Source organism: Molothrus ater, chromosome 2 (assembly GCF_012460135.2).
Source record: "Molothrus ater isolate BHLD 08-10-18 breed brown headed cowbird chromosome 2, BPBGC_Mater_1.1, whole genome shotgun sequence".
NCBI classification, from domain to species: Eukaryota; Metazoa; Chordata; class Aves; order Passeriformes; family Icteridae; genus Molothrus; species Molothrus ater.
Genome location: NC_050479.2, coordinates 101,465,092 through 101,490,017, shown reverse-complemented (window position 1 = coordinate 101,490,017; position 24,926 = coordinate 101,465,092). Strand labels below are relative to the sequence as shown.

Sequence of the window (24,926 nt, the reverse complement as noted above, 5' to 3'; positions counted from 1 at the left end):
CATGAACCCAGTCTTAGAGCATGAGGAGCTTTGTTCCCCCAGTCCCCATCCTGCTGTCCATCCATTCAGGATGTGCAGGAAGAGAGGTTGTCATTGAAGACGGAGGCAAAAGAGTTGTTGAGTACCTCACCCTTCTCATCAGTTGTTACCAGTTTTCCAGCATTATTTTTCAGGGGGTAGCACCTTCTTTGGCTTCCTTTTTCTGGGTAGCATATGTGGAGAAGCCCTTCTTTTGCATCCCCTGCCAGGTTCACTTCCAGATTTGACTTGGGTTTCTTTCTTGCACATCTAAAGATGTGCATCACTCATACACAACATTTTGAGCAACATGGCAGAAAGGGATGATTCAAAGTATGCTGGCAAATGTGTTTGAGGGGTCTTGTGTAGGAAAAGTGAAGAAAGTTACTGTATGGGCCCAGGGCTGCACATGAATGAGACTTTAAACTAAACAATGAGAAAATAATATCTTATTAAACATTACTTTTCTATTACTCTTGTTATATATTCTCCTGAGTTATCTGGAAAAAAAAAGACTGATTCTTAAATATTTTACTTCCCCTTTCCTACAAATTACGGGGGTCGGGGGCAATCAGAATAATGGATGGAAAGTGTTGTATTGGAATATTGCTTTCACTTCTCTTTGACACACACTGTCTTTAAATGCTGAGTGGGAGGGAAGTGCTGCTCCAGTGAAAGGCCACAGTGTTGTGACCACTGATCTTACTCAGTTGTATCCATACCCAGCTGTATCAATGTTTAGTGTTTGTTAGAGATAAATTAGGAGGAGTAGTTGTTAAAGTTACTGGAAAATTGTAGTTTTAGCCCAAAAGACTGGCTGTTAAGCTGGGGGTGGAATTTTGCTATCTACAGTGTACTTTCTGTAAGGGATGCAGGAGCGTTTTGCAGACCAAATGATCTGTTGATAAATTAGACTGTTATGTCCAAAAACTGTACTAAATCCATTTTCATGCTTTATTTGAGATGTTTGTGGTGGGTTATGGAATGCTCTTAATTGAGCAACTTGCTAGCTAAAGACTGAAGTCTCATTTATGAAGGGAAACTGACTTATTTGCTCTTGATTTATCATCCAGCAACAAGATAAGCATTAATATGCTTCAGGTTATTAATCATCATATGCTGCTTGCTTCTGCAACCCAGAGTGTCCTTTAGTGCTTCTTTAAGGTCAAAATTGCCATTGTTTTGATTTTGTTGTTGTTTCTGTAAGGCCCTGTTTACTTTTTGGGTGCTTCCTTCTGAGTATCATCTTGATATTCCCCGGTTATTCCCACAGCAAATGTGGACTAATGCTCCCTTCCCCAAGGTCGTATTAAGAGGCTTAAGGGACTTCTCTCAACTGCTGCAGTGTAATTAATGAGATGGGACTTGCACCCTGATGTTCTTTTCTATCTGGTGGGTTAGTTCCCATGCTGTGTCAAAGAAGCAGCTGCAATTGCAGTCTTTCATCTTGAGACTAAATACTTACTTAGACAAACTCAGAGAAAAGCATCAATAAGGAAAGATGTTATTTCTAGCTACTTCTAAAAGGTTTTGGTTAAAGATGGAAAGACTGTCTAGTTTCCTGTTATTTGCATCTTATGTAAACACCTAGCAAGAAGAGCTTTATCTGGCCAGTGGGCAATATTTGTAAGGTTTTCTTAGCTATAGTTTGGAGCACTTTTTTAGGGTGTGCTGACAGTTCTTACTCTTTGGAGCTGTGGTGTTTGCCAGCTTGCTGGATCTGTCACTCTTGATGTTATAGTGACCATAACCAAATACAGCTGTTGAAACAATACCCAGAAAGAATTTTATTTGCCCAAGACCCTGCATAGGCACATGATTTGGCTTTTGAACCCTTCCTGCTAACATTGTCTTTAAACTAATTCTGTGTATTGAGTCTTGTTTTGCCACACCTAAACAGCTATCCTGTTTGTGTCCCAAGACTGAATGTGTCTTCTGTACCTGCCAATACAATATGTTTTAAACAAAAGCCTTTTACAGTCTTTCTGCAGAAATTAGCACCAAAGAAAAGGTGCAGAAGATTAGTGAGTTGTGTGAACATCATGAGCTTACATCAGTTTTAGTCTTAGTTCTTTCATTCATTCTGGACTCTAAAGTAAGTGGTGTAGATTTTCTACATGTGATTGTGGAGTACAAAGAGAAGATTTGTTGGGCCAGGTGAACAGTTACCAGCTGTTTACATCATTTTGTGGGGGTAGAAGTTGAGTTTTAAGTTGCTCCTTAGTGTAAATGCAGTTACTTAGCGAGGAAATAGTTCAGAGGTTCAGCTAATAGGAGGGGGTGCAGGGAAGGATAGACCAGAGAACACAGCTGTCTTTCAAGAGTAATACATAGTATTAAATTGTTCAGTTACAGTATAGTCATCTGTTTCAATTACTTTCTGGTGTGACTGTTGCTTTAGTTAGTATTTAAAGGAGCAGATAATGCCATAGACTAAGGTATTTTGCTAGATCTCACATTGACTTCAAATGTTGCATTCTTTAACTCCAAACTGACCTTGCAAAGGGCTGTTTTGCATTCAGATAGCTGGAAAATAATTATACTTCTGCATGGACCATGTCAAGTTTTGAGGCAGTCCTTATTCTTCCTGTTTCACTTTCTCCTTGTGTGAATTAGGACAGACTTGATGTCTTTTGAACATCTTCCATTTGCTGAGTGTTCCTGGTGAAGCTCTCAGTGCAGTACAGAAGCAGGAGTAGCCATGGTATGGGGCATGGATGATTAGAAACCTGTATTGACCCTTGATGTGCTCACATGAAAGCTACATAGCTGTTTTCCATCTTAAGGGAAACTTTCAAAAGCCTTTCAGATGCCCAGAAGTGTAAAGGAAAGGAGGCACTTTGATTTAAGGATCTGTAAACTAAAATTCACAATTGTGCATCTTGGAAAACTTTGAGCCCATGTTGATGAAATAGCTTTGATTTTTCTTGTGGTCATCTAGTCTGGGTAAATCATTCTGCACAGGTTCAATGTATCTGTTTCCTTGCATAAGATCTTTGGGAATGTGAGGTATGTGATGTATGTGAGTGTGTTGCACCTTCACAGGAAAAAAGTGTAGTTGTGTTCCTACAGTGCATCTTCGAACCAGTGTTGTCCTCAGTTCTGATTCCTAGTAGAAATTGTTTTCTTAAAGGCACTTGCAAGAAAGTATCTTAATCTTAAAAAGGGAAAGGAGTTCCTGGGTGGCTGTTGGTCACTTGACATGGGGAAATGGAGATAGGAAGGAGGTGCAGTCATAAGGAGAACTACAAGTGATTCATTGAACTAATTATGGCTGTATATGAACTAATTTTGACTATGTAACTTTGAGGGCCTTGCTGTCTTCAAGTGTGTGCTGGAAGACATTAAAATAGAATTCCTTAAAATTCCTTATGGTGTGTCCCACAAAAATTGCACATTAAATGCTTCTGCTTTGCATCAGAAGTAGATCTGAAAGCCCATTTGATTCTCTTGACTCTGAACTGTGGAAAACTGTTAAATTGCAAACCTCATAAATCTTCCTAGCAAGTGTGTTAATTAGAGTACAAGCATTTTCTTGCCCTTCCTGTGGTTTTAAGTTACCATACATCTGAGTTATGCCTAAACTTCCCCAGTCCATTTCTTGGATATTAAAAGCTTTATGTTTTGCAGCAGAGGTGACCCAAACCTTCTGTGAGATATGCTCCACTTAAAAAAAAAAAAGGAAAAAGGTGTTAAATTGGAAAATGAGGCAGCTTGAAAACTTATGTAAAATTAATTATGAATTTTTGTCTACCATTTGACTTCTCAAAGATTGGATCATGTGATTGCTTCTTAGTATTCAAACTGGCATGAAGAAGTGAAAGCAAATAGTGAAAATCTGAGGAAGTTGGAAGGTACAATATGGAGGTGTAGAGCTGTGCTGTGATAATAAATAATGCTCATGTTGACTAAATATAGATCATATTTTGGGAACCATTTTTTGTTTTAGGCCTGGAGGTTTTATGCTTTTTTAAGAAAAAGACCCGGCTGAACCTGTCTGCTATGAGCCCCAAAGCACACAGAGCCTGTGTTTTAATATGACTTAATTCTGACAAATATGCAGACATCTAAATAGCTGACATTGCAAGCTCAGGTCCATTCAGTTCAAAAACAGTGGATTTGCTGTAGTAACATTTGTGTTGCTAACTAATCTTGCCTTCTACTTTAATGCTAAAATAGTTGGAAGGATTTTATTAAATTCTTCTAGAGCTTCTGTGGGTCATAGAGCAAAGAAGCAAGCTATGAAATTCATATGAAAGCCAGGTAAAAACAGAGTGTGTACCATGTCATACAGAGGTCAGAGCTGATCCTGATCTGAAAAGAATTCAGGGAATTTACTTCCTTGACAGAATTGTGAGGAAGGCACCAGTCTGAAAACAGAGATGGTGCCCAGAGATGAAGACTATCTTGGTGTGTCTTGATTAAAAGCTGTTTGAGAACTAGGGTACTCCATTAAAGGCTAAGGAAGTAGACCTAGTGCTGAAATTTTAGCCAGTGTTGAAAGTTCTTTGTTCTGGAAGTACAATAATTTTTGTTCAGGAAATACAATAATTGCTTTTCAGTTCATCAGGCTTCTGAGAGAGCCCTGAGTGATGATTAATTTTGGTGAATTTGGGCTAAGTAATTTATGTAAACTTCTACTTTGCTTGTACAAGATGATTTCCCAGCCTTCTTAATGCTGGTTTTACCATTGTATTTACATTTCAGGCAAAAGTAAGTTTCTGGTTACGTGGGTTGTATGGAAAGTCATCAGGAATGGGCTGAGTGGGGCAGCCTTTTGCAAATTCAGTCACAGATGTATAAAACTTTCTCCCTGGGCAATTGAATTTAAGCTTGATTCTGGAAAATGTATTTCTATTTATAAAATTCTTAAAAAATCTGCCTGGTGGAATTTCTGAAACTTGCTTATGGCCATGGGTGCAGTGAGCCCACTGTCACTTAGTAACATCTGGAAGTTTCCAGCCAAACCCTCCATTCATGTAGGGGGCTGTATGGTGGCATCTTGGACGGTTCTTGCTGGAAGAAACCGAACTGCCTGCCTTGCTTAGGTTCAGATACTCCCTTGACACCTTTGCAAATTTACTTAGCATGTCAAAGGGCCTGCCGAGAGCAGAATTCATGAACAGTGTTGCTAAAAGAGCCAGTGCTAAAGAGGGAAGACCGTGCTACTGGGAGAAGGCAGATGTGGGACAGGGAGGAAGAAGACAGACCTCCCCATTTGCCCAGCTGTGAGCCATTAGATCATCCCAGCTGCCGACAGCATGTGATTAGAATGGGCTTGCTGTTGCCCATATTAGTGACCTGGGCTTCACAATTGATACTTGGAGCCAGAACTAGAGTCAGTGGGATGGCTGAGTACCAGAAATAGAAAATGATGTTTGGCTGTGTTCTCATCCAGCCTGGATATACTGACATTATTTTTTTTTTTTTCTGAGGGTCATCAGATTCTTGTAAAGGAATAATAAAGTGGTTAAGATGGAAGAGGAATCAGAACTCTCCATGCTTGCTTTTGCTACCCATTCTATGACCTTGAACAAATAGTTCTGAAATTCCATGAATACTTGAGGCTGTTGTAGGTAGTCCTGTTCTCCTGCCGTGAGCAGTGCAGACCTTGTGTTAACAACAGTGCGCTTCTCTCTCATTTGGCTTGCTCCCTTTTCTTACCTCCCTCTACAGTGATTTTTATTAATGATACCAGATTATTAGACAAAAAAATAGTGACTAGCTTTATCTCTTCTGTTTCTCAGGCCTGGAGGAAAACAGAGTGGCATCTGGATAAGCTTAAGCCATAAAGAAACTTAAGTGTTGAAGTCTGCCTCCTCTGTCCTCTTCTGTGGTGGGCACATCTGTGCAGCTGTAGGGAGCTGAATTGGAGGAATTTAGCCAGATTTACTTACTTACCCAGTTAGTTACCCTTACTAACTTTTGGTTTTGGCAGCTTTACCTTGGTTTAATTTTTTGATCCTCACCATAAGACTGCACAAAACACATTGTGCAGGATGGGAACATGCTGAAGGTGGCATTCTAGGCAGAGGTAGTGAAAGGTTATGGTATCTTAGTGTTGAGGGAATTGAAGCATGAAGGGACCAGACAGTTTCAGTCCTTTAGGTCTCAAAAGACGTGGCAGACTGTCTAGAATCATCTGATGAAAAAGCCATCTTACCAAGGCTGATGAAAATACTTGATTGTGGAGCAGTGTGATTTGTTTAGCGTGAAGCTGGTAATCGCTGAGCAGGGATGGTATTGCTGTGCTCCACAGCAGCTCTGTTAAGATGCTCTTGTAGTATTCTGGGAAAGTGCTGTTCTGCCTCTGCAGGCATGAGGGATGAAACCTAAAGGTAGATTCTGCCTTTCAGATCTCTCCTACAGCTTTCCTGATCAGACTTGCTATGTATCTTTGGGATTACTGTCTGCTTATGACCTGTGCTATCTTTAGATGCAGCAGTGTTTTTAAAATACAAGCTACTCAGGATTTCTCCTAATGGAAAATAAGCATATCACATCTCCTGGTTTGTAGTCATTTATCTTCAACAGAGAAGGAAGCACTAATTTCTTTTATGTGAATCAACATGTAGTTGCTATATAGCTGTTGCTTTTAATCAAATGCAGCTTAGAATGGCAATTAAAGCAAAGGATAACCAGGCCTGTAATGTAATTTCACTGCTCCATTGGCTTTCTTGGGAATTGCAAAGGTCTAGGACAATTGTAACCAAAATAACTTGTGTCACAACTCCCTGAGAAATGACCTGTTAGACCTGCTGTGCTGCTATGCTAAGCACTGATCCAGATATGCCCCTGTTAAGGCTGCATGTGCTGAAATGAGAGCTCTTGGAAAGGTTAAACAACCTTTTCCATGGTATTAATTCTGCAAAAAGAATGTTTTTTACTGTAGGATATCTCATTAAGATACTTGCTATAGATGCCTCTCTGAGGTCTTCAGTTCTATAAACTCTTTGTGGAGATAGCAGTGAAAATTAGCTATACTCATTGCATATGTTACTGGTTTTTGGTTTTTTTTTTTCATGAAAACAGGTCCTGCACTATCATCTTGCACTCATGCTGGCCTTTTTGAAGTTAAGTGACTCATGAGGCTGCCACGATGCTTAGATTGTTTATTAGCCCTTGTATTTTGAATTTTAAGGTGGGCTTTTAGAATGACTGTTGTGGCTGCAGAGCATCTTATCCTGGGGGAATCCTCCCTCATGATGAAGATTTCTTGACACTTTTACAGAAAGAGCAAAATAGCTGAAACTTGTCACTAAAAAAAAGGGACCCTTTTCAGCACTTCACCTAGAAGGAGGAGGAAGTGAAAGAATTGTGTATTATCTGCAGTTGCTGCATTCAACAGAGAGCGTTAAAGATTTATTCTCTAAAAAGAGTTGCTTTTGCAGTTTGAAATGCTCTGGTACCTCATTGTGACCTGCCTTCCCCTTGGCTCGTGGCAGTGCCAGGCTCTGTTGCTCCAGGTACACTTCCAGCTGTGGTTTCATTCCAGCCATTCTCTGCCTTCAGCCTCTTGCTGCTGCCTTGTCCCCTCCTTGGTCTGCTCAGCTGCTTGTCCAGCCATGTGGTCCAGCCATACTGAGGAAGTGAGCTGGTGAAACTAACCCAGGAAAAGGGAGAGGTGCTTAGTTTCCATCCACACTGGTTCCCAGATATGATTCTGTGAGCAGCTGCTGCGCAAGTGCTGATTTATGGCGTAACGAACAAGAAAGGGTGATGCAGTGCTGGGGGTTGGCAGTGTTTGGCTGATGCTGGTGCTAGCTGAGCTGCAACACAGTGGGGTTTTTGTTTTGTGTATTCCAATGTCTCCAGCACAAAATGATATGAAATGCATAGGAGGTAATACCAGATATTTAAAACTTCCCTCAAAATAATATTTACTTTGTCACAAAACAAAGCCCTTGATGAGGAATTTTAGAACCTATTTCAGTTGTCTTTGGGTATGTCTTTGTAGCTGATAGTCTCCTGGTTTCAGCTAATTATCGTTGATCAGGAGAGGTTAATTAACTCTGAATGTTGCTGCTGTAGAGTTCTGAGGAAATTTGAATAATTCAGTATAATATCAGGGAACATAGTGAGCGAACGGGAAGATTTATTATCAGGATTCAAGTCTCTCTGTCATCATGACTTTGCTAAAGGGGTAGGAGGAGAGTGCTGGCTAAGCTGGAGATTCAAATAGACATTCATTACCTGGTGCACATTGAGCTCTTAACTATGTTGTGGTCTCATAGCCCCACATTTAATTACCTTCTTCCAAGAGGTTTGGGATAAATTTAAGCCCCAGATGCTGAAGGGTGCAAGGAAGTCACAAATCATGGAGATAAGGATTCATGTCTTGTTCAGAGGTGCAGGTGTAGGTTAGGACACTCCACAGTTTTTGGTTTTTTTTTCCAAACCTTGTTGGCCTCATTGTGTACTGTAAATGGTAAGAAACTTGTTTGACTTTGCTTGAGAACTAATCAATGAAACATATTACTTAAAGCAGGCGCACAAATTAGTTTGCAATCCTAAAGAGACCTGGAGAAAATTGCCATCTTAGTTAGAATACAGTGTGGACTGTTCTTTGTAAGAGGTGTAAGGAAAAAAAAACATACCAAAAATGAAGGGAATGAGCATGGTAGTTGATTGATTTCTCTGCTACTGATTTCTACTGATGTTAATTAAAAGAGAGATGGCACATAAAATTCTTGAATCATTTTTCTGGGTAACAAAATTCATGTGCAAAGCTGTTTCTTAAGGAGTGTTTCAGTTGCATATAAAAACAGCCAGCGAAGCTATGCAACTCTGAGGTTAGGTGTGAAAAAATGCTAAAGGTCCATGTGGCTTCTTTTAAGTGAGGCATAATATTTCTGTTGACATTTTTGATACCAGTTTCTAAGAAAATAAGACCATGTAGTCTCACAAAATATTTTTTGTTGGTTGGGTTTTTTTGTTTTTAATTTTGTAGTTTTTGTATATACTAGAGGTACCTGGGCATCCCATCTCAGACTCTGAGTCATAAACTCTGAGTCATAAACAGACTTTGAATGGAATGACTCCATCAGTGATTTTTAGGCTGTCAAACAAAAATTGAATATTCCTCATACCTTTCCATAAAGGAAAACTAATATACCGCTGGAGTGGTGTTAAGTGATATCAAGTGTCATACTGTGATTCTAAAACAGATTACGGCCTTTCAACTCTTGTTAAAAGCCTTTTAAGACAAACAACAAACAGGAAAATTGTCTTTTGGTTTCAAAAACTTTTAAAATGTGCTTTTGGTCAATCAGCTTTTAAGGTGGATTCAGCCTTACAAATAAAGACACTTTTGGAAAATAATGGTGTACGATGAACTCTGAGGTAAAAGTATGCACTAAGCAGTTGTTTAAAGCTTGTTGGTGTATTGTGGTGATCCACAAAGTATGTGGAGCCATTTGTCAATGTCCCCATGGTAGTGGGTGAGACGCTGATGAGTCGAGAGATTGTTTGGGAAAATAAGCCACTGAAGGATTTGGTGAGAACTTTATGTATTTGAGTTGGCAGTTCACTGGGTGCTGCATTCCTGGGAGGCTGTTTGAAGCATGGGTCTTCAAAGTTACAATAGAAACAACAGCTAAGCAATGATTTAAGTGTGAAATTAAAATTGCTTTGTTAACTAGGTAAATTTTATAAGATGTTAATAATGTAAAATATTTATCAAAGATTAAGGGTGTGCCTTGAAGCTAAGACCTTAGCCACAGCCATTAAAGCTGCTGGGCACAGAGAGGAGATTGATTTGATCTGATGATTTTCATTCAAGGTGCAGTATTGTAGTAAAACCAAGATAATGTTGGAGTTGGATAAAATCACTTAAACTAAATATTTTAGTGAAATATCCTCCTGCATTCATTCCAATGGAAAAGTATTCCCTCATCACAGCAGATGGTAACTGACAGTGAAAATCTCAAATTTCACTGTGCCCTTAATTTTCCCTGAAAATCTTGATATGTCTTCCTGATGTATTTTACTTTTATTTAAGGTTGTTAGAGCAGTTTCCAGGATTACCACAAAATCAGGAAGCTTTGTTCAGCCAGTTCCTTGTAGCTCTGCATTAGGTGGTGATTTGTTTGAGCTATTTGTCCATTAATGCTTGTTGAAAATACCTTTGGCTGGGAAGTGTTTCCAGTGAGATGATGTAAAACATCTGGTGATGCTGCTGCTGTGTTTGAAGCTGATAGTGTCACATAGCTTGGAACTGCTCAAAGAGTCAGGGTGATTTAGTCACGTGGGATAAAAATGTCATACGGGACGTGAATAAGAACAGCTTCTCTTGAATATCAGAGTTGCTGAATCCAAGCTTGTAGGTGCTTTTGCTTGTCCTGTGGCTTTGCTGAATCCTGGCTGTTTACACTTGCTGTCTGACAGAGAAAATTGAGTGTTTGGTGGGATTTTTCTTTTTACAACACTGGTTTGGGAATCATTAAAATGCTTCAAAAAAAGAGGAAGGGTTAATTATCAATCTAAAAAAATGCTTTGATTTTTTTTCTTATTTTTAGCGCCGTCTTCGTCATCTTCGGAATATTGCTGCACGTAACATTATTAATAAGAATGGTCATCGCCTCTTGGATACGTACTTCACTCTTCACTTGTGTGATAACACCAAGATTTACAAAGGTAAACCAGGCTTGCTATCAACCTTTTTGCTAGTTAATTTTTGAGTTCTTATGATATGAATTCTCTTTCTTCCTTTTTTTTTTTGGTCTTGACAACTTTGTGCCATTAGTTGCATCACCTTTGCTAACACTGCACAAGAGCTCTTTAGTTTCCTCGATTTCATGAAAGTTTTCAGTGTTAGCAGCCAAGGAGGCAAAAGATTACAGGTTTTGTAGTCTTTTAAATCTTTTGTCATTGTTCTTCCCTGAGTGATGATGTAAGGAATTGGGATCTTTCCAAGGGCACATAAAAGTTAAAGCTTTTGGAGCTTCGGTTGCCTTTTGTGGGGAAGAGTGTCCCACTCTGTGCATACCAGTTGTTTTAAAGAGCATACATCAGCACATACTGTTATCAAAGTTTTCAAAAGATAGAGTTGTCAGCCAATGACATGAAGCATCCAGGCACCTGTTCTAGTTTAGATAACTGTGTTTGAACATTAGATCTCCTCTCTTTCTTGCTTTTCTTTCCCACTACGGTATATAGTTCATTGTGGAGAGATGTTATTAAAAATACGTTTTCATACTCTTTTTGGTGTGATTGGAGATGAATTTTGATTTTCTCTTAATTTTTATTTTCATTGGGCGCAGTGACACATCTGGCATCTTGCCTTGCTTTTTTTGCCGAGGTTGGTGCTTTAGAAGGATAAGAATACAAAACTTTAGCTTGCTGCCTGGACTTTGTTGTGGTGGTCGGTTGAACCTGTCACTGATGACTTTTTCTGCAGTGTTTGGTGTTAGGGACTCTTTTGCACTTCATCAAAGCTTTTTGCCTGATCTCCACTGGGCTGGGGTATTGGACAAAACCTGTATTCCTGCCCCTAAGCTGTCTAAAGTCTTTTAAGCTCTTGCTTTGACTGGGAAAGCCAAGGTTCATGTGCCAGTAGTTGATGATTCCCATTTAAACACAGGGTTGTTGGCACGTTTGTCAGGTAACTTGGCTGTTTCCTCTCTGAGTACCTGGAACAGGTCACCATCACTCTGCAAGAAAGTGCTGTAATTAATTTATCCAAGCTCCTGTGTTCTAGGAAGAGGTTGTGTGGCAAACCAGTCATTTTTGCAAATGTCATCCAAAATCTGTTAACTACCTTGCCATGTTCTTTCCTCAGAAATCAAAGCCTTGTAAAACTTGAGGTGTATAATGAGTATAAAGATGAAATACTAAATTTAAATAATGACTTGTAATAAGTAAGTGTGAAGGAGTAATTTTAGTGCATTTCTAAGTCTGTCTTGTGAATCGGTTACTAATAAACTGGACCCACTAACATTTGTCTTTCTTGATTGTTACTTATTTTGTTTTTTTCTGTTTCAAACACTAAGATTTGTATCAGTGTTTAAGCTAATCTAAAGATGTTTTTTTACTTATTTTTCTTCAGAATTTTATAAGAGTGAGGTGATCAAGAATTCTCTGGTAAGTTACTTTAATGTGGAAAAACTTTGTTTTAAAAATTGTATATTTAGTGCAGTATATTGATTTCTTTGCTGAATACCATAACTGTTTAATGTGTCTTTACACTGTTTGGTTCTGTTAGGAGCATTGTGTTCTTCTCCTCCTTTTCAGATTGTTTTCATGAGGCTTAGAATAGGGAGCTGCTGAGTAGTAGAAACGCTGATTTCTATTAACATCTTCGAGTTGGGTAGGAAAACAGCAAGGAACATGTACCTGCCAGATATATACATGTATTCTTTGAAGAGCTGGTAGCTGTAAGAAACTGAAGTTTAAAAACATGTTAGATTTTCTAAATTTTTCAGTTTAGATGAATGAAGGGGCCAGAACTAGACAGTTCATTTGTTATTACAAACGAGAAAGGGTAATAATAGAATAGGAGTAGAATGTTGCAAATGTTGGCTAAGGGAGTTTGAAAACCTGCTGAAGACTTTTTAATGCCTGCATTAACAAGGTAGAACTGCTCCATTTATAGCACCCTGGGTAAATGCTTTGAAACCCTCCTGAACGAAGGAAGAGCTGTCTGCTTACTCAAGGCTGCTAACTTCTCCAGTTTCTCTCTTAAGTTGTTAGGATTTTTTTATTCTGTCTATTCTAAATCAGGAAAAGGAAAAACGAAAGGGAAACTAACTACAGGATATAAGAGATGGAATAACAAAAATCTAAATAAAAGATGTCTTGAGGACATCCTATATATAACCTATGGGTATTTGAATGACCTGGTATTCTTGTGCCTGAATAGCTATGAAATATTCCTTCTTTTTTGGAGGACTTGATTAATACATTCTTCTGTAATCCTTACTGGGTAACTTTGCCTCTCCCTTCTTTTCAGAGGCATCCTATTTCAAATTGACTCATTCCAGTTCAGGGATGCTAGGGCTTTTCCAAGCTGCTTAAGCACTAGAAGGGAAGGCAAGTTCTTTCTTGGGGTGGTGGGTTACTACCTTTTGTTTTGCAGGAGCTACTGTTTCTGTGTTCAGCAGAGGAGGGAGAGAAATAAATATAAGTAAAAGCACTTTCCCATTTCTGCTTTTGGACACCCTCTTGGCACTAGTAATGTTGGATTGACTTGGTTTTGTTACAGCTTGGGGTCAGTTCTTTAGATGTTGTTAGAGATGAGTGGAAATTCTTGGAACACGTTGTCTTTGCAAATCTGAGTTCTGGTGGAATTTGCAGTTTAGCTTAATATGTGCTAGTTCTGAAAAGCTCCAGGTGCAAGTCTGATCTCGTGGAGTAAAGATGAGCTTTTAGTGACAGCATTTGAGAATTGAGCATCAGTCAAGAGGAGAAGAATGTGAACAAATATGTCAGCAAGTTCTGCAAATTTAATTATTGGGGAATATATCAGCATTTAACTTTGGGAATACATGCTATACTCTGGTTTTCAGAAGCTGAATTGTAACTGTGAAAGGAACATTACTTCCTTTTTGAAAGTTCCTGATTTGGTTAAACTGAATTAGTAATTTCTGAAGTAAATTCTTTGATGTCTTGTAGTGGAAGGAAGGAAAACTTATTCAGTTTCTGAAGTACTTTACAGCATGTACCTTTTAAGAGAGGAATTCTCTCTAGCAAACCATGTAAGGCAGCAGAAGAGCTTGAAATGGCTGTTGTTCCTAATTCTTAACATTTTTAAAAATCTTTGAGGTAGGCTTTGCTGCTTTCTGAATTGTTAATTTATGGACTAGTTTCAGCTTGTTTTAACTGTATTTATCCTTCTTTGAATACTTAGAATCCAACATGGAGGAGTCTGGACTTTGGAATAATGCCTGATCATCTTGATACCTCTGTCTCTTGTTTTGTTGTGAGGATCTGGGGTGGCAAGAAGGAACACTTTCAGCTTTTGATTGAATGGAAGGTCAATTTAGATGGATTAAAGTACTTGGGCCAGCAGGTAATGTGAAAATATTTTTTCTCAACTTTTTTCTTCAGGAAACAGAACATCTGGATGAATTAATATATAGAATGCTGAGAAAGGAAATGAATGTGTTTAAAGATTGTACTTTAAAGTTTGATTACAGATATTCATGTTAGTTTACATCAGAGCTTTAAATCATAAAATTATATCATGGTTGGGTTTGGAAGAAACCTTAAATACCATCCAGTTCCGCCCCCCTACCATGGGTGGGGACACCTTCCACTAGACCAGATTGCTTTAAGCCCCACCCATGATGGCCCCCGTCCAGGCATGGGGCTGTCACATCTTCTGTGGGCAGCCTGTGCCAGGACCTCACCACCCTTACAACCAAGAATTTCTTCCCAATATCCCATCTAATCCTGCCCTCTGGCAGTGAAAAGTCATTCCCCCTTGTCCAAAGTCCCTCTCCAGCTCTCTTGGAGCTCCTTGAGCCACTGGCAGGGGCTATAAGGTCTCCCTGGAGCCGTCTGTTCTCCACACCAAACTCGAGTCTTATCTCTGTTTAGCTATCTTAATTTATTTTTGTCACCTGGAAATGAGTAATAGGAAAGATGCTCTGTCTGGTATTTCTGATTTCAAAGTAGAATGGCTGAACATGGTGACTACTGGTAAAGCTGTGAAGCAAACAGGTTTTCCATGTTAAATTCAGTTTTCTCTGAGCTTTTGCGTACTTCTAGAATTAGAGGTGATGAAAAACTGCTTTAGACTCTTGGAGCATTTGTGCTCATTTGGTGTGAAAATTTGCAGTAAGCTGGCTGTAAACTGATTTGTTTTCTTCCTTCCCTACAGATCCATGCAAGAAACCCAAATGAGATTATTTTTGGTCTCAATGATGGTTATTATGGAGCTTCATTTGAACAGAAGGTAAGGGTGTGTTTGTTTTGATTTGTTGGTACTGGTGACAAACTGAAATTCAACCTGTGAGATTGATTTTTCACATTTTCACTCAGAACATTAAAATGCTTTGCTTTGAGAAGGAATAGTTTTTTGACATGACCGATACAAATAATATCTTGCCTTGGTTGCATGGGTATCTGTGATGTTTTGAAAATACTTGAAGTGTAGCATTTAGGGTCCAAAACCCCTCTGGTAACTGAAAATAAGCTTTGACTGTACTCTTTGAGGCAGACATTTCTTTCAGACATAGGACATATTGAAAGTGATGTGGTTGTTAAGACTCATTTTCATGGCATATATAAATCTGAAGCCTAGAATTTGTAAGTCTTTAATGGGAAGCTATTTATTTGCTCTTGCTGCACCTGTTTTACCCCATGGGTTTTTTCCTCAAGGATCCACTGTAGTATTTGTGCCTCTCCATCCAATTTTGTCTCTGATTATTACCTCATTGATGATGAAGAATTTTAAACTTACCTGTTGTAAGTAGTGCCTCTTGACAGTTTTTTTTTTTCAATCTCAAATTGTTGGTGGCAGTACTGTGGTACAGATAGGCTGTGTAAAGGAGTCCCTGGTTGGGGAGGAAATGACTCCTTGACACACACATGCAGTTTCTGCATTTGGTTTTCCTGAAGCAGGATGCAGTTGTTTTTCAAGATTTCAGTTCTGACAGCCTGGGCATGAATTCAAAGATGGGAACATTGTCTTCTTTTTCTGTTTGTTGTCAGGACTTGTTCCCTAGCTCATAAGGTTTAAAGGCACTTCTTGGTTTTGGTTATAGAATCATATCATAGAATCGTTTGGGTTGCAAGGGATCTTCAAGACCATCACATTCCATCCCCCTGCCATGGGCAGGGACACCTCCCACTAGATCAGGTTGCTCCAAGCCCCATCCAACATGGCCTTGGACACTTCCAAGAATAGGGTATGGTGATGATGGTAACTTGTGCATTTTCAGGTTTCCACCATCCTAGTTCTTTCAGACAGACATTAAGATATTTTTAATTTGGTATTTTTTTAATGGAGAGATGTCTGGATTTCAGCCTTTAGCATCCAGTGTCTTGGGTATTAAAATGAGGAGCTGAGAGAGCTGCTGGGATGGTGCCTCTGTAGCAATATGAATTGTACACAGTGTGTAGATCTCAGGATTATTTAGATGGAACCATATTTTTGGTGGGAAGGAATGTCTGCTGTGTGGGCTATGGTTAACACAGTTGTGTCAGGAGATGTTGACGTTTACCTCTGAATTTCAACATCTTCTCTATGGAGACAGACTCTTGTTGGGGCAGGAGAGACTCTTTAGGCAGGGATTGTGGTACTCAGAATCCCCCTCTATCTGTTGGAAAGCTGGCTGATCTCAGGTACAAGATAGGGCTGCTTTATGCACTAAAGTAAGTGCCTTTTTTCCCTACAATCCATAATCTTTCTAACAGTGCTGCTGGTGGCTTGACCTGCTTAAAATTTACTTTATTATGTAACGCAACACTTCTAAGTTTGCAGCTTTTCTAGGAATTTGTGTGACTGTGCTTGATATGGAAAAACTCAATATCTGACTTTTGCAGCATAAGAATTTGCTGTTTCTCTCTTACTGTTTTGATACCTTTTGAGCAGAATGGATACTCTGGTCTCTTAAAAGAGCAACCTTACCTCAGTCTTACTTTGTAACTTCCAGAAACTTGTTCACTCAAAACTAAGATTACTTTGATCTTTTAATGTGTTACAGCACGGATAAAGGATGCAGCTTTATCTCATGTTCATGTAATTCTTTTGCACATGACTGAGTGGGGTCTCAGGTCTGAAGCTGAAGAATGGCAGTGCTGTCAGTTGCACTTTTCAGTGTTTCTGTGCATAAAATTCAGACAGTTATGGATTATAAAGTTAAAGAAAACACACTATGTGCTAGAACGTAGACAAACTGATAGGTCTTTTGTACCTTTATAGGTAAGTGGCGTTATTGCCACCTTAAATTGTTTCTACCTACCATAGATAAAACATGTGTAAAGACAGATTTAAAATACATTAAATGCAAGATCATTTATTCTACTAAAAGTGCATGCTCTTACTCAAGATTTTTTTTTTTATTTTTAAAGTAATATTCCTTCTTTTCCTCAAGGATCACTCAGGTACCCTGAAGAACAGTCTTCTCCAGGTGGATCAGAACTGTGTTCGTAACTCTTACGATGTCTTCTCTTTGCTTAGGTAAGGTTTTTGATAATATTTTGTGTAGCTATTGTAACTTCTGTAGTGTCTGTGTGGGAGGAATCTTTCCAGATATTAAAAAACCCCAACATGGAGTTGGGGTATGGAATGTGCAAAGGAGATATCCAGGTTGTGCCAATACACTCATGTAGTGAGGAGCTGGGCTGTGGTGTGTGTGTGTTCAGGAGTGGTCGCTGGGCTTCTGACGTGTAGATGCTCGAGTGCTCTGAACTAGGACTGACTGTGGAGCTGGACATGCTTGTGAATGTCAAAATCATGGAGCTTCTTTGTTGGAAAGTTTCTGTGGAAAGCCTCTACTCTGTTCTCAACAGCAATAAGTTTTTTTTAAAATACATGAGAACACAGTCAAGACCCAGTTACTCCAACAGAGATGTGGACTAAGAAAAGTACAGTGTATTTTTTGCTTTTGGCTGGGTAATTAAAAGTCTGTGGTGATAAAAAACAGGAAGTGCTAGTATTAAGTTAAACAGGATGTCCTTTTTCAGATCTGCTTTAATTTTAATAGTTAAAAAATATTAGTTATGAAAAAGTATAATTGTGATCCACCAGTATCAATAAGTTGGTTTTGAGTAATCTCTATTCAAATGGCATTTTCCAAGACAGATTAATAACTTCAGTAAAGGCAGTAGATGTGCTATGAAGGAAACGCTTGAATAGGAAATGTTTAATATGCTTTCAAAAGTCTATGTAAACTTTTGACTTTTAAAATCAGTTGTACACATTAAATCCATTTGACAGTGTTGACAGTAGGTGTCAGTGTTGCCTGTCTGAAGAGAGAGGAAAAGTCAGCTTAGGTTGCCTGTTCAGATGTCCTTATTTCAGCTCTCTTAAAATTTCACTGTTCTCTTTCTGGATTCTGTAAAGCATATTTAAACTGAAGTCTGCTTTCTAAATGTTTGTTTTCTGTGCTTTTAGTGGGAAGCAACCAGGGGGCATATTAGGAAGTACTGATTACATTCTGGCACAGTCCACTAGAAGAGAACTTGTACTACCTAACATTAACTCTTTGTTAGACAGAAAAAGGAAAACATGTGCAGTGTACCCTGATTACTTCATTCAGGAGGGTTTTTCACATTTTGTGTACACGTCTGTGTAGTATGAGGCATGTTGCAGAAAAAAGACTCACTATGGTCATGAACTTGACCCCTGTCTAGCTCGTGTAATTGATCCGTAATCCTTCTTCTGAACATGCCTGACTGTTTTTCCTCAGGCTGACAAGAAATTAAGATGTCAGCTGTGATAAGGTTCACCTTGTTGAATGACCAGTGCTGTTTTGAGCCCTGACTACTGGAGTTTCTCTCTGTTTTGGGGATGTGAGAGTCCAGGCTCAAGTCTCTCTCAGTGCCTAGGCATGCTGTTGGGTTTAATTTCTATTAAGTTTTGTCTCTGAGCTGAGACATTCTCCTATTTTGTCCCAAAAGGAACAGTGTTTTCCAAGCCTCAGAACCAGGCTTGCTGCTTATTGTATTTTAGTGGATTCTGCATACTGTATTAAGGGGTTTACATTGCATTGTTTAGTTCCAGCAGAAGTTAGAAGCTGCAGTTTGTGACTCTGCCTAGGTGTCATCTTTGTCTGATTTCATTGTAGTTAGGAAAGTTCATCAGGAGCTAAGGCAGAGTCAGTCCTCTGTGTAGTTTAGAATCCTTTCTATTCCCTCTCACGTTAACTCTGCTTTTTTACAGATGTGTTTTCTATACTGCTGCTTAGCTTTAATATCAACCTGAAAAGCCTGGTGATAGTGTTTGCTTTAAAATAATCTCTAGTCACTTTTTGTTAGGTGTCCTTTTTCTCCTACCAAGCAGTTTGGTTTTGCCACCTCCTCCAGGACTCTATGCTTAAATAGCCAGCCCATGAACTCTTCCCAAAGATAGTTTGTATGAGAGTGTTCCTCTTTGAACAGAAGAGAGAGATGAGCATAATTTGAGTTATGATTCATTAGACAGGATGTGTCTAATGTCTTGGGAGGTGTTTTGGTTTGAAAAGACAAGTGTCTGCTAAGGAAGGCAGGAGCCTCCCTTGAAACAGAAAATGCAAACCTCCTCCCTCCAAATTATTATAATTTTGAAATTAAGGAGTTCTTAGGCAAAGATATGGGAGTAGAATAATGGTTGTTTATTAGGAAAAAACTTAAAAATTAAAAGAAAAATATAAAATAAACAATGCAGTACCACAAAACACTGACAGAGTCAGAATATGACCTGACAGCCTGTTGGTCAGGGTGTTGGTAGCAGTCTGATTCAATGGTGGCTGCAGTCCTCCTGCAGTCTCAGGTGTGGTTCTGTTGGAGCAGGGATCCTGTAGAAGGGTGCAGTCTTCCTCTGAAGGTCCAGTGGAAGAGGCAGCTGTTCCTCTAGGAATCCAGTGGAAACGCTGTTCCGGTATCCCAAAATCTCAGATTATATCCAGGTAGGAATGCTTGGCTCCTCCTCCTGGGTGGAGCATCTCACAATGGGATGCTGTAATTTTATCAGTCATGCAGTGACACTCAATGCCCCATTAACAGAAGATGTCTCCCAGAGGGAGGATTGGTAGTGGAAGAGATAAAGACAAACTGTCCCACCTGGCTTTAACAAGTGGCCCAATTAACAGAAGAAATTGCCCCACGTCTAACAGATGGCAATAGAACACACACCCCAGCCACATCTTGCATTTGCAACCTTAGACAGGAGGAAATGAACTGCTCTTTTCCTTCTTCTGTCCATTGGCTGTAAAGAGAATACTGAGGTGTCCACACCATGAAGATTTGCATCTGGTCACATAAATCCCATGTTTTGAAGAGTTTCTCATGATAAGATATTTGTTTGTAATAAACATTCACAGGCTGCACATGTGGTTTCCTAATGTTTTCACAATAAATGTGGATATGAAGAACAGCTTGTTGTGGCTTTATTTAAACTTTTACAAAAGGAAGCAAATCTTGGTGACAATGGGATCCAAGTCCCAGTTGTGGTGGTACTGTGCTGCCAGATGTGGCAAAGCCACTGACAGCCAAAATGGAGAGAACTGGTTCTACCTCATCCCCTAACTCTTGGCTGCACAGTGAGAACTTCTGTGGTTGATCTGTGTTTCAAAACTGCTTTTGGGGGAAGAAGTGATGTAGTTTTTTTCCTCAGAAGTGAATAGCTAAAATTTATGAAGCTTGTGAGTTGAACTTAATGAAAAGTGCATGCTTGGCTCAAATTATCTTGATTAATAAAATTATATTGGGAATGACAGAATGTGTGAACAATTGAAATTTTTTTGTGCATTGGATTAAAGTAGTGCTTGTGTTCAGATGCTGAGTTATGTGGATTTATAAGTCAGTTAAACAGGAGGAAAAAGTTAAATGTTCAGCCAACTCCTCTTTACACAAAGAATGTTTCAGCACCTCTGCAGCTCATGACCCTTCTTGTTCTGGGACCAGGGACAATATCCTCAGGCAAACATGGTGCTGCTTGGAAGTTGTTCGTGCCATAAGAAAGTGACAAATGTTCTTCCAGCCATTTGCTCTAAAAGGGCTAACAAACAAAAATTCACCACATTAACTGGAAAGCGCGAATTCTCAGGTTTTTGTTTCTTGTCATATTTCCTGAAAGATATAATTTAAAGACTTTCTAAACATTATGTTGCTGGTAGTAATAGGTTATACAATAATACCTTTCACACAGCACTCAGGATGGGCCAAATTCATCTGAGGTCATGTTCTGGACATGTCTCAATAATCAAGTTCTGAGCACGTTTGCACCACTAATGGGAATAGGTTTATATTTAGTATTCTCTTGGTTTTCTAGCCTTTCTTTTCCTAAAGCTTTGAAAAATAGACATTTAAGTATGAAGTGGTGCTGGGAAGATGAGATATCACTAAAGAAAGGGCTTAAAATACTATGTAATAAAATTTTACTTCAATGTCTAAATACAAAAATTAATATAGTGTATTCTGCAACAGCTTTTTTGTGTTGTTGTGACACAGAGCAATTAGCTTGTGCCTCTAAGTATGTGAATGCCTGAAATCCTCCTGTATTCTTTCTGGAGACAAAAAGGACTCTTAAGAACTAGTGAAAATCTGCCCCTTTGAAGTTTTGCTTCCATCAGTTTTTATTGCTCTGTTCAGAGCTGCTGTCTCTATGGTTTAACTGTTCTTCAGCAGATGGCATGGTGTGTTTGTGGTGTCTAGTCAGCTAGTTAGTGCAGATTGAAGACATTTTGCTTTAAAACAGTGTTCTTTTACAACAAAACCAACAAAAGAATCTAACATTGGCATCATTTGAGTGATGGGCTGAGTAAAAAGACTAGCTGCTTAATATTGTTAGTGTCTCATCTGGCAGAATTTGATTTGAATTATACTTCTGGGTATTTATCACTCATGGGGCAAGGGTATGCTTCAAGTGACAGAGTTTGCTTCAGGGTTTGCCATTTGTAATATAACTGTTCATTTAAAGAAGAGTGCATGTCTCATGACTGAAGAGATATTATTTAAGAATACAAATGTTGGTAGTGTTTGTCTGTGATCTGAAACTGAGATATTCACAAAATCACCTTCTAGTGACCATGACTAAAACATGTTGACATGATGTAAAATCAGCTTTTGTTTAGCTCTGCTTATTTTAGGGAAGATGTTTTTAAATACCTGTTTTGCTTTTGTTTAAAATCTTCCATCTTTATTAACAGTTTTATTGAACAAACAGAATTTGATCTTAGAAACTAGAAATTAAGACAAAATATATGGTCAGTGTAGGCTGCTGTGGAGCTGAAAAACTTATTAGTATCTCCTCAGTGTAGTTTCTCTGAGACTACAGTCACTGGGATTGCATATGCCAAATCTATATGTAATAGCTTTGTGCAGCTATTTTTAACACATGGAAATAATGCTGAAAGTGAAACTGTTTTTCATAAGCTCTGAGTAGGGAATGGTAGAGCAGCACAAGGGCTCCGTGGGCTTAGGCTGCTTAGTGCTGTGGTGTATCTCAGGTACACTGACTTGTCTTGTGTAAACCAGCCCATCTTGAGCAGTGTCAGTGTCCTGTCTGACAGGAGCTCAGCCAGCCTTTGCTATTGTATGGTTCAGTTAAGTAGCAGTTCCAAACTTTAGGCTTCCAGTTGTTTAGTGGAGTGAAAAGGAGGGAAGGCAGGAAGAAGACATGTTCTCATCACCAGCTGTCTTACTTCAGAGAGTTGCACAGCATCTGATAAATCCAGATGTGAGCTATGCAAAGCTGTACTGCCTTTTGAACTTCCCTGAAGTTCCTCTATTTCTATCTTCATCTCCATGAAACAAGTGAACCCAATGGAGCAAGGAAGTAGATGGGACTACATGGAAAAGAGTTGCTTTTTGCTACTCTATTCTTTGTGGCATGGTGGTAGCTGCATAGAGATAAGCACAGGCAGAAAAGATCTAGTTAAATTTTAGAAGATGCACTGATAATAAAGTCTCCTGTTTCTAGCTTTTCTCTTTGCTGTCCTTTACTCAGAGAAGGGTCCCAACTCATGTCTGACCAAAAACTCTCTAAACATTGGAGTTACGGATGTTCACATGGTGGAACAGTCACCATCTTTTTGTAGCATGTGAATGGGTCAGGAAAGGTGATCACTAATAAATAACCTGATACTCTTTCAGTGCCTTGCTCTAGCTTTTTCTGAGAGTATCTTGGCAATCACATTGCAGACTTTTGGACTTCAATGTTGCTGCTGCTATCATCTTCTTCTGGTTGATGCAGAAATACACCATCTTAAGTGTGATAAAGGTTGTAGGATTCCTCTTACCTGCTCTTAAATCACCAAGTTCCTCTGATAAAACATCACTTTGCTAGTGATAAGCGTCGGGGGGGATTTTGTGATGGCCAGGTTTGGTGTTTCTAAACAGGAAAGATTTGCACCTGGAAGACTTGGCACTTTGTACCCAATAGGCAGCCAAGACCAGGCAGGCATCCCCCCTTGGCTTTGGACAGGCAAATCCAGGTGGCCCAAGGCCAAGAGGAATAAATAGGAGCTGGAATCAGACCTCTAGCGTGCCTCTGTATGCTTAATTAAGCAGTGCTGAAATGGATGAACAGTTTAACAAGTGTCATCCTTCTTGGCCTGAAAACTTTGTGGGCTGGAATTGTGCTGTGGGGGCTTCCTGAGAAGTAGCGATAAAGATGAAAACTCAGATCTGATTTTTTTTTCTGAGAGGTTCCTTAGGTATTTTGTTGGTGGCATCAGACTTTTGGACAAGTCTCTTCCCATGCATTTGACCTCTATGGTGCTGAGCTGTACGGGAACTGAGGCTATTCAGTCATTAGAACAATAAACTTACAAGCCTGCCTTTTGCCAAAATCTGTAGCAGAGAGTGGCATGGGTCATAGCAAGTTCAAACAGTCCATGAAGCATAAGAGCAGCACGTGTTTGTTAAGTCTGCTGCTGCTCTGATCTTCAGTTTTCCTAATATGCCATATGCAATAAGCTACCCCTGCAGTGGCACATTTTTAGCTTTGATATATTGCTAGCTCTTCACCAAATTTTGTTTCAAAGCACTTTTGAGAGGAATTACACAAAGCTGTGCAGGGCTTAAAAAGTAGCTTTACTCTGCCTCTTTATTTGTGACAGTGTGTAAAAGATGGTTAATAATGAAGCAATACTGAGAAGTCAGAACCCAGTCCTCCTCCTTTTTCTGGCTCTATGAAATGGATGAAAACCAGCATGTTGCAGAATTGTACAATAGTTTGGGTTCAGAGGGACCTTTAAAGATCATCCAGTTCCACCTGGCTGCCATGGCAGACCAGGTTCCTCCAAGTCCCATCCAACCTAGCCTTGAACACTTCCAGGGATGGGGCACCTACTATCACCTTGTGCCAGTGTTTTACCATCCTCATTGCAGAATCTGTCTTCTTTATCTTTAATCTTAATAGCAAAGTGTCACCAAAGGAGAATCTAAGTATTTACTGATGGATACCTGAAAGTTTTTAAGGAGGACTATGTGAACATCAGGACTGTTTATTTTTTTGCACCTTTGTCCTGGATATGGCCATGAGAATGGTGCTGTGAGTTGCTTTCTCTCTCAGCCTGGGCGAAGATTTTGGTGAATGCAATCACGTCTCTAAAATCCTCAGAACTATCCAACCACACCAGGGAAACTCAAGGCAAAATTTTGACTGAGAACAAATTAAACAGATTAACAATCTTGTTGTGGGTAAAATGTTCTAATAAATTTGCTCATTAAAGCAGGGCAGGATAGGAAGTGCATGGATGTCCAAGAAGCTGCAGAACTCTCCTGAGAGCATTACGACCATCCCTGTTAGGTGGGAGTTTTCACTACTATAGCTGCAGAATTCTGCTTCCCTTGGAAGAAGACTCAGCTTTGAATTTGGGGGTAGCTTCCAGGAGGAGAGTGCAGCAGTATGCAGCTTTGAAACATGAGTCACCTGAATCTTGGCTAGTGTTCCACCTCCTTCCTGCATTCCATAAGCCTGTGCTCTGCTGTCACAAGCACTTTATCAGTTGTGTGGCCTTGAGTGGAAGAGCACAATCAAGTGGGGAGCAACTGGTCTCTTTTTGGGTGGAACCTGGAACACATTCAGTCTGATTTTGTGCAGCTTCCTTTTCAGTTGCTCAGTGAATCACAGTCTTAGGCTTGCTCACTGTCTCAGAGTGAGAGTTGAAACTTCTATGAAGATTTGTAAGGAAATGCCTGTTGAATTATTCTGGTGTTACTGTCCACCTGGCAGGAGTCATCTTGACGTGTTTATGCACTTCAGAAATTTGATTTGCATCTAATTTATCTTTTTTACTAAATACAGTGTCTTGGAT

General features: G+C 39.4%; 1 protein-coding gene across 2 annotated transcripts in view; it reads left to right on the top strand.

Annotated features, from left to right (window-relative positions):
* Nucleotides 1-24,926, top strand: part of UVRAG (UV radiation resistance associated) — an 88,277-nt gene that overhangs the window by 3,975 nt on the left and 59,376 nt on the right. For both annotated transcript variants that reach the window (XM_036386090.2, XM_036386099.2), the window contains exons 2-6: nt 10,536-10,653; nt 12,065-12,099; nt 13,865-14,026; nt 14,840-14,914; nt 17,058-17,143. In XM_036386090.2, coding sequence (XP_036241983.1) covers nt 10,536-10,653; nt 12,065-12,099; nt 13,865-14,026; nt 14,840-14,914; nt 17,058-17,143 — 476 coding nt within the window. The remainder of the gene's footprint in view (nt 1-10,535; nt 10,654-12,064; nt 12,100-13,864; nt 14,027-14,839; nt 14,915-17,057; nt 17,144-24,926) is intronic.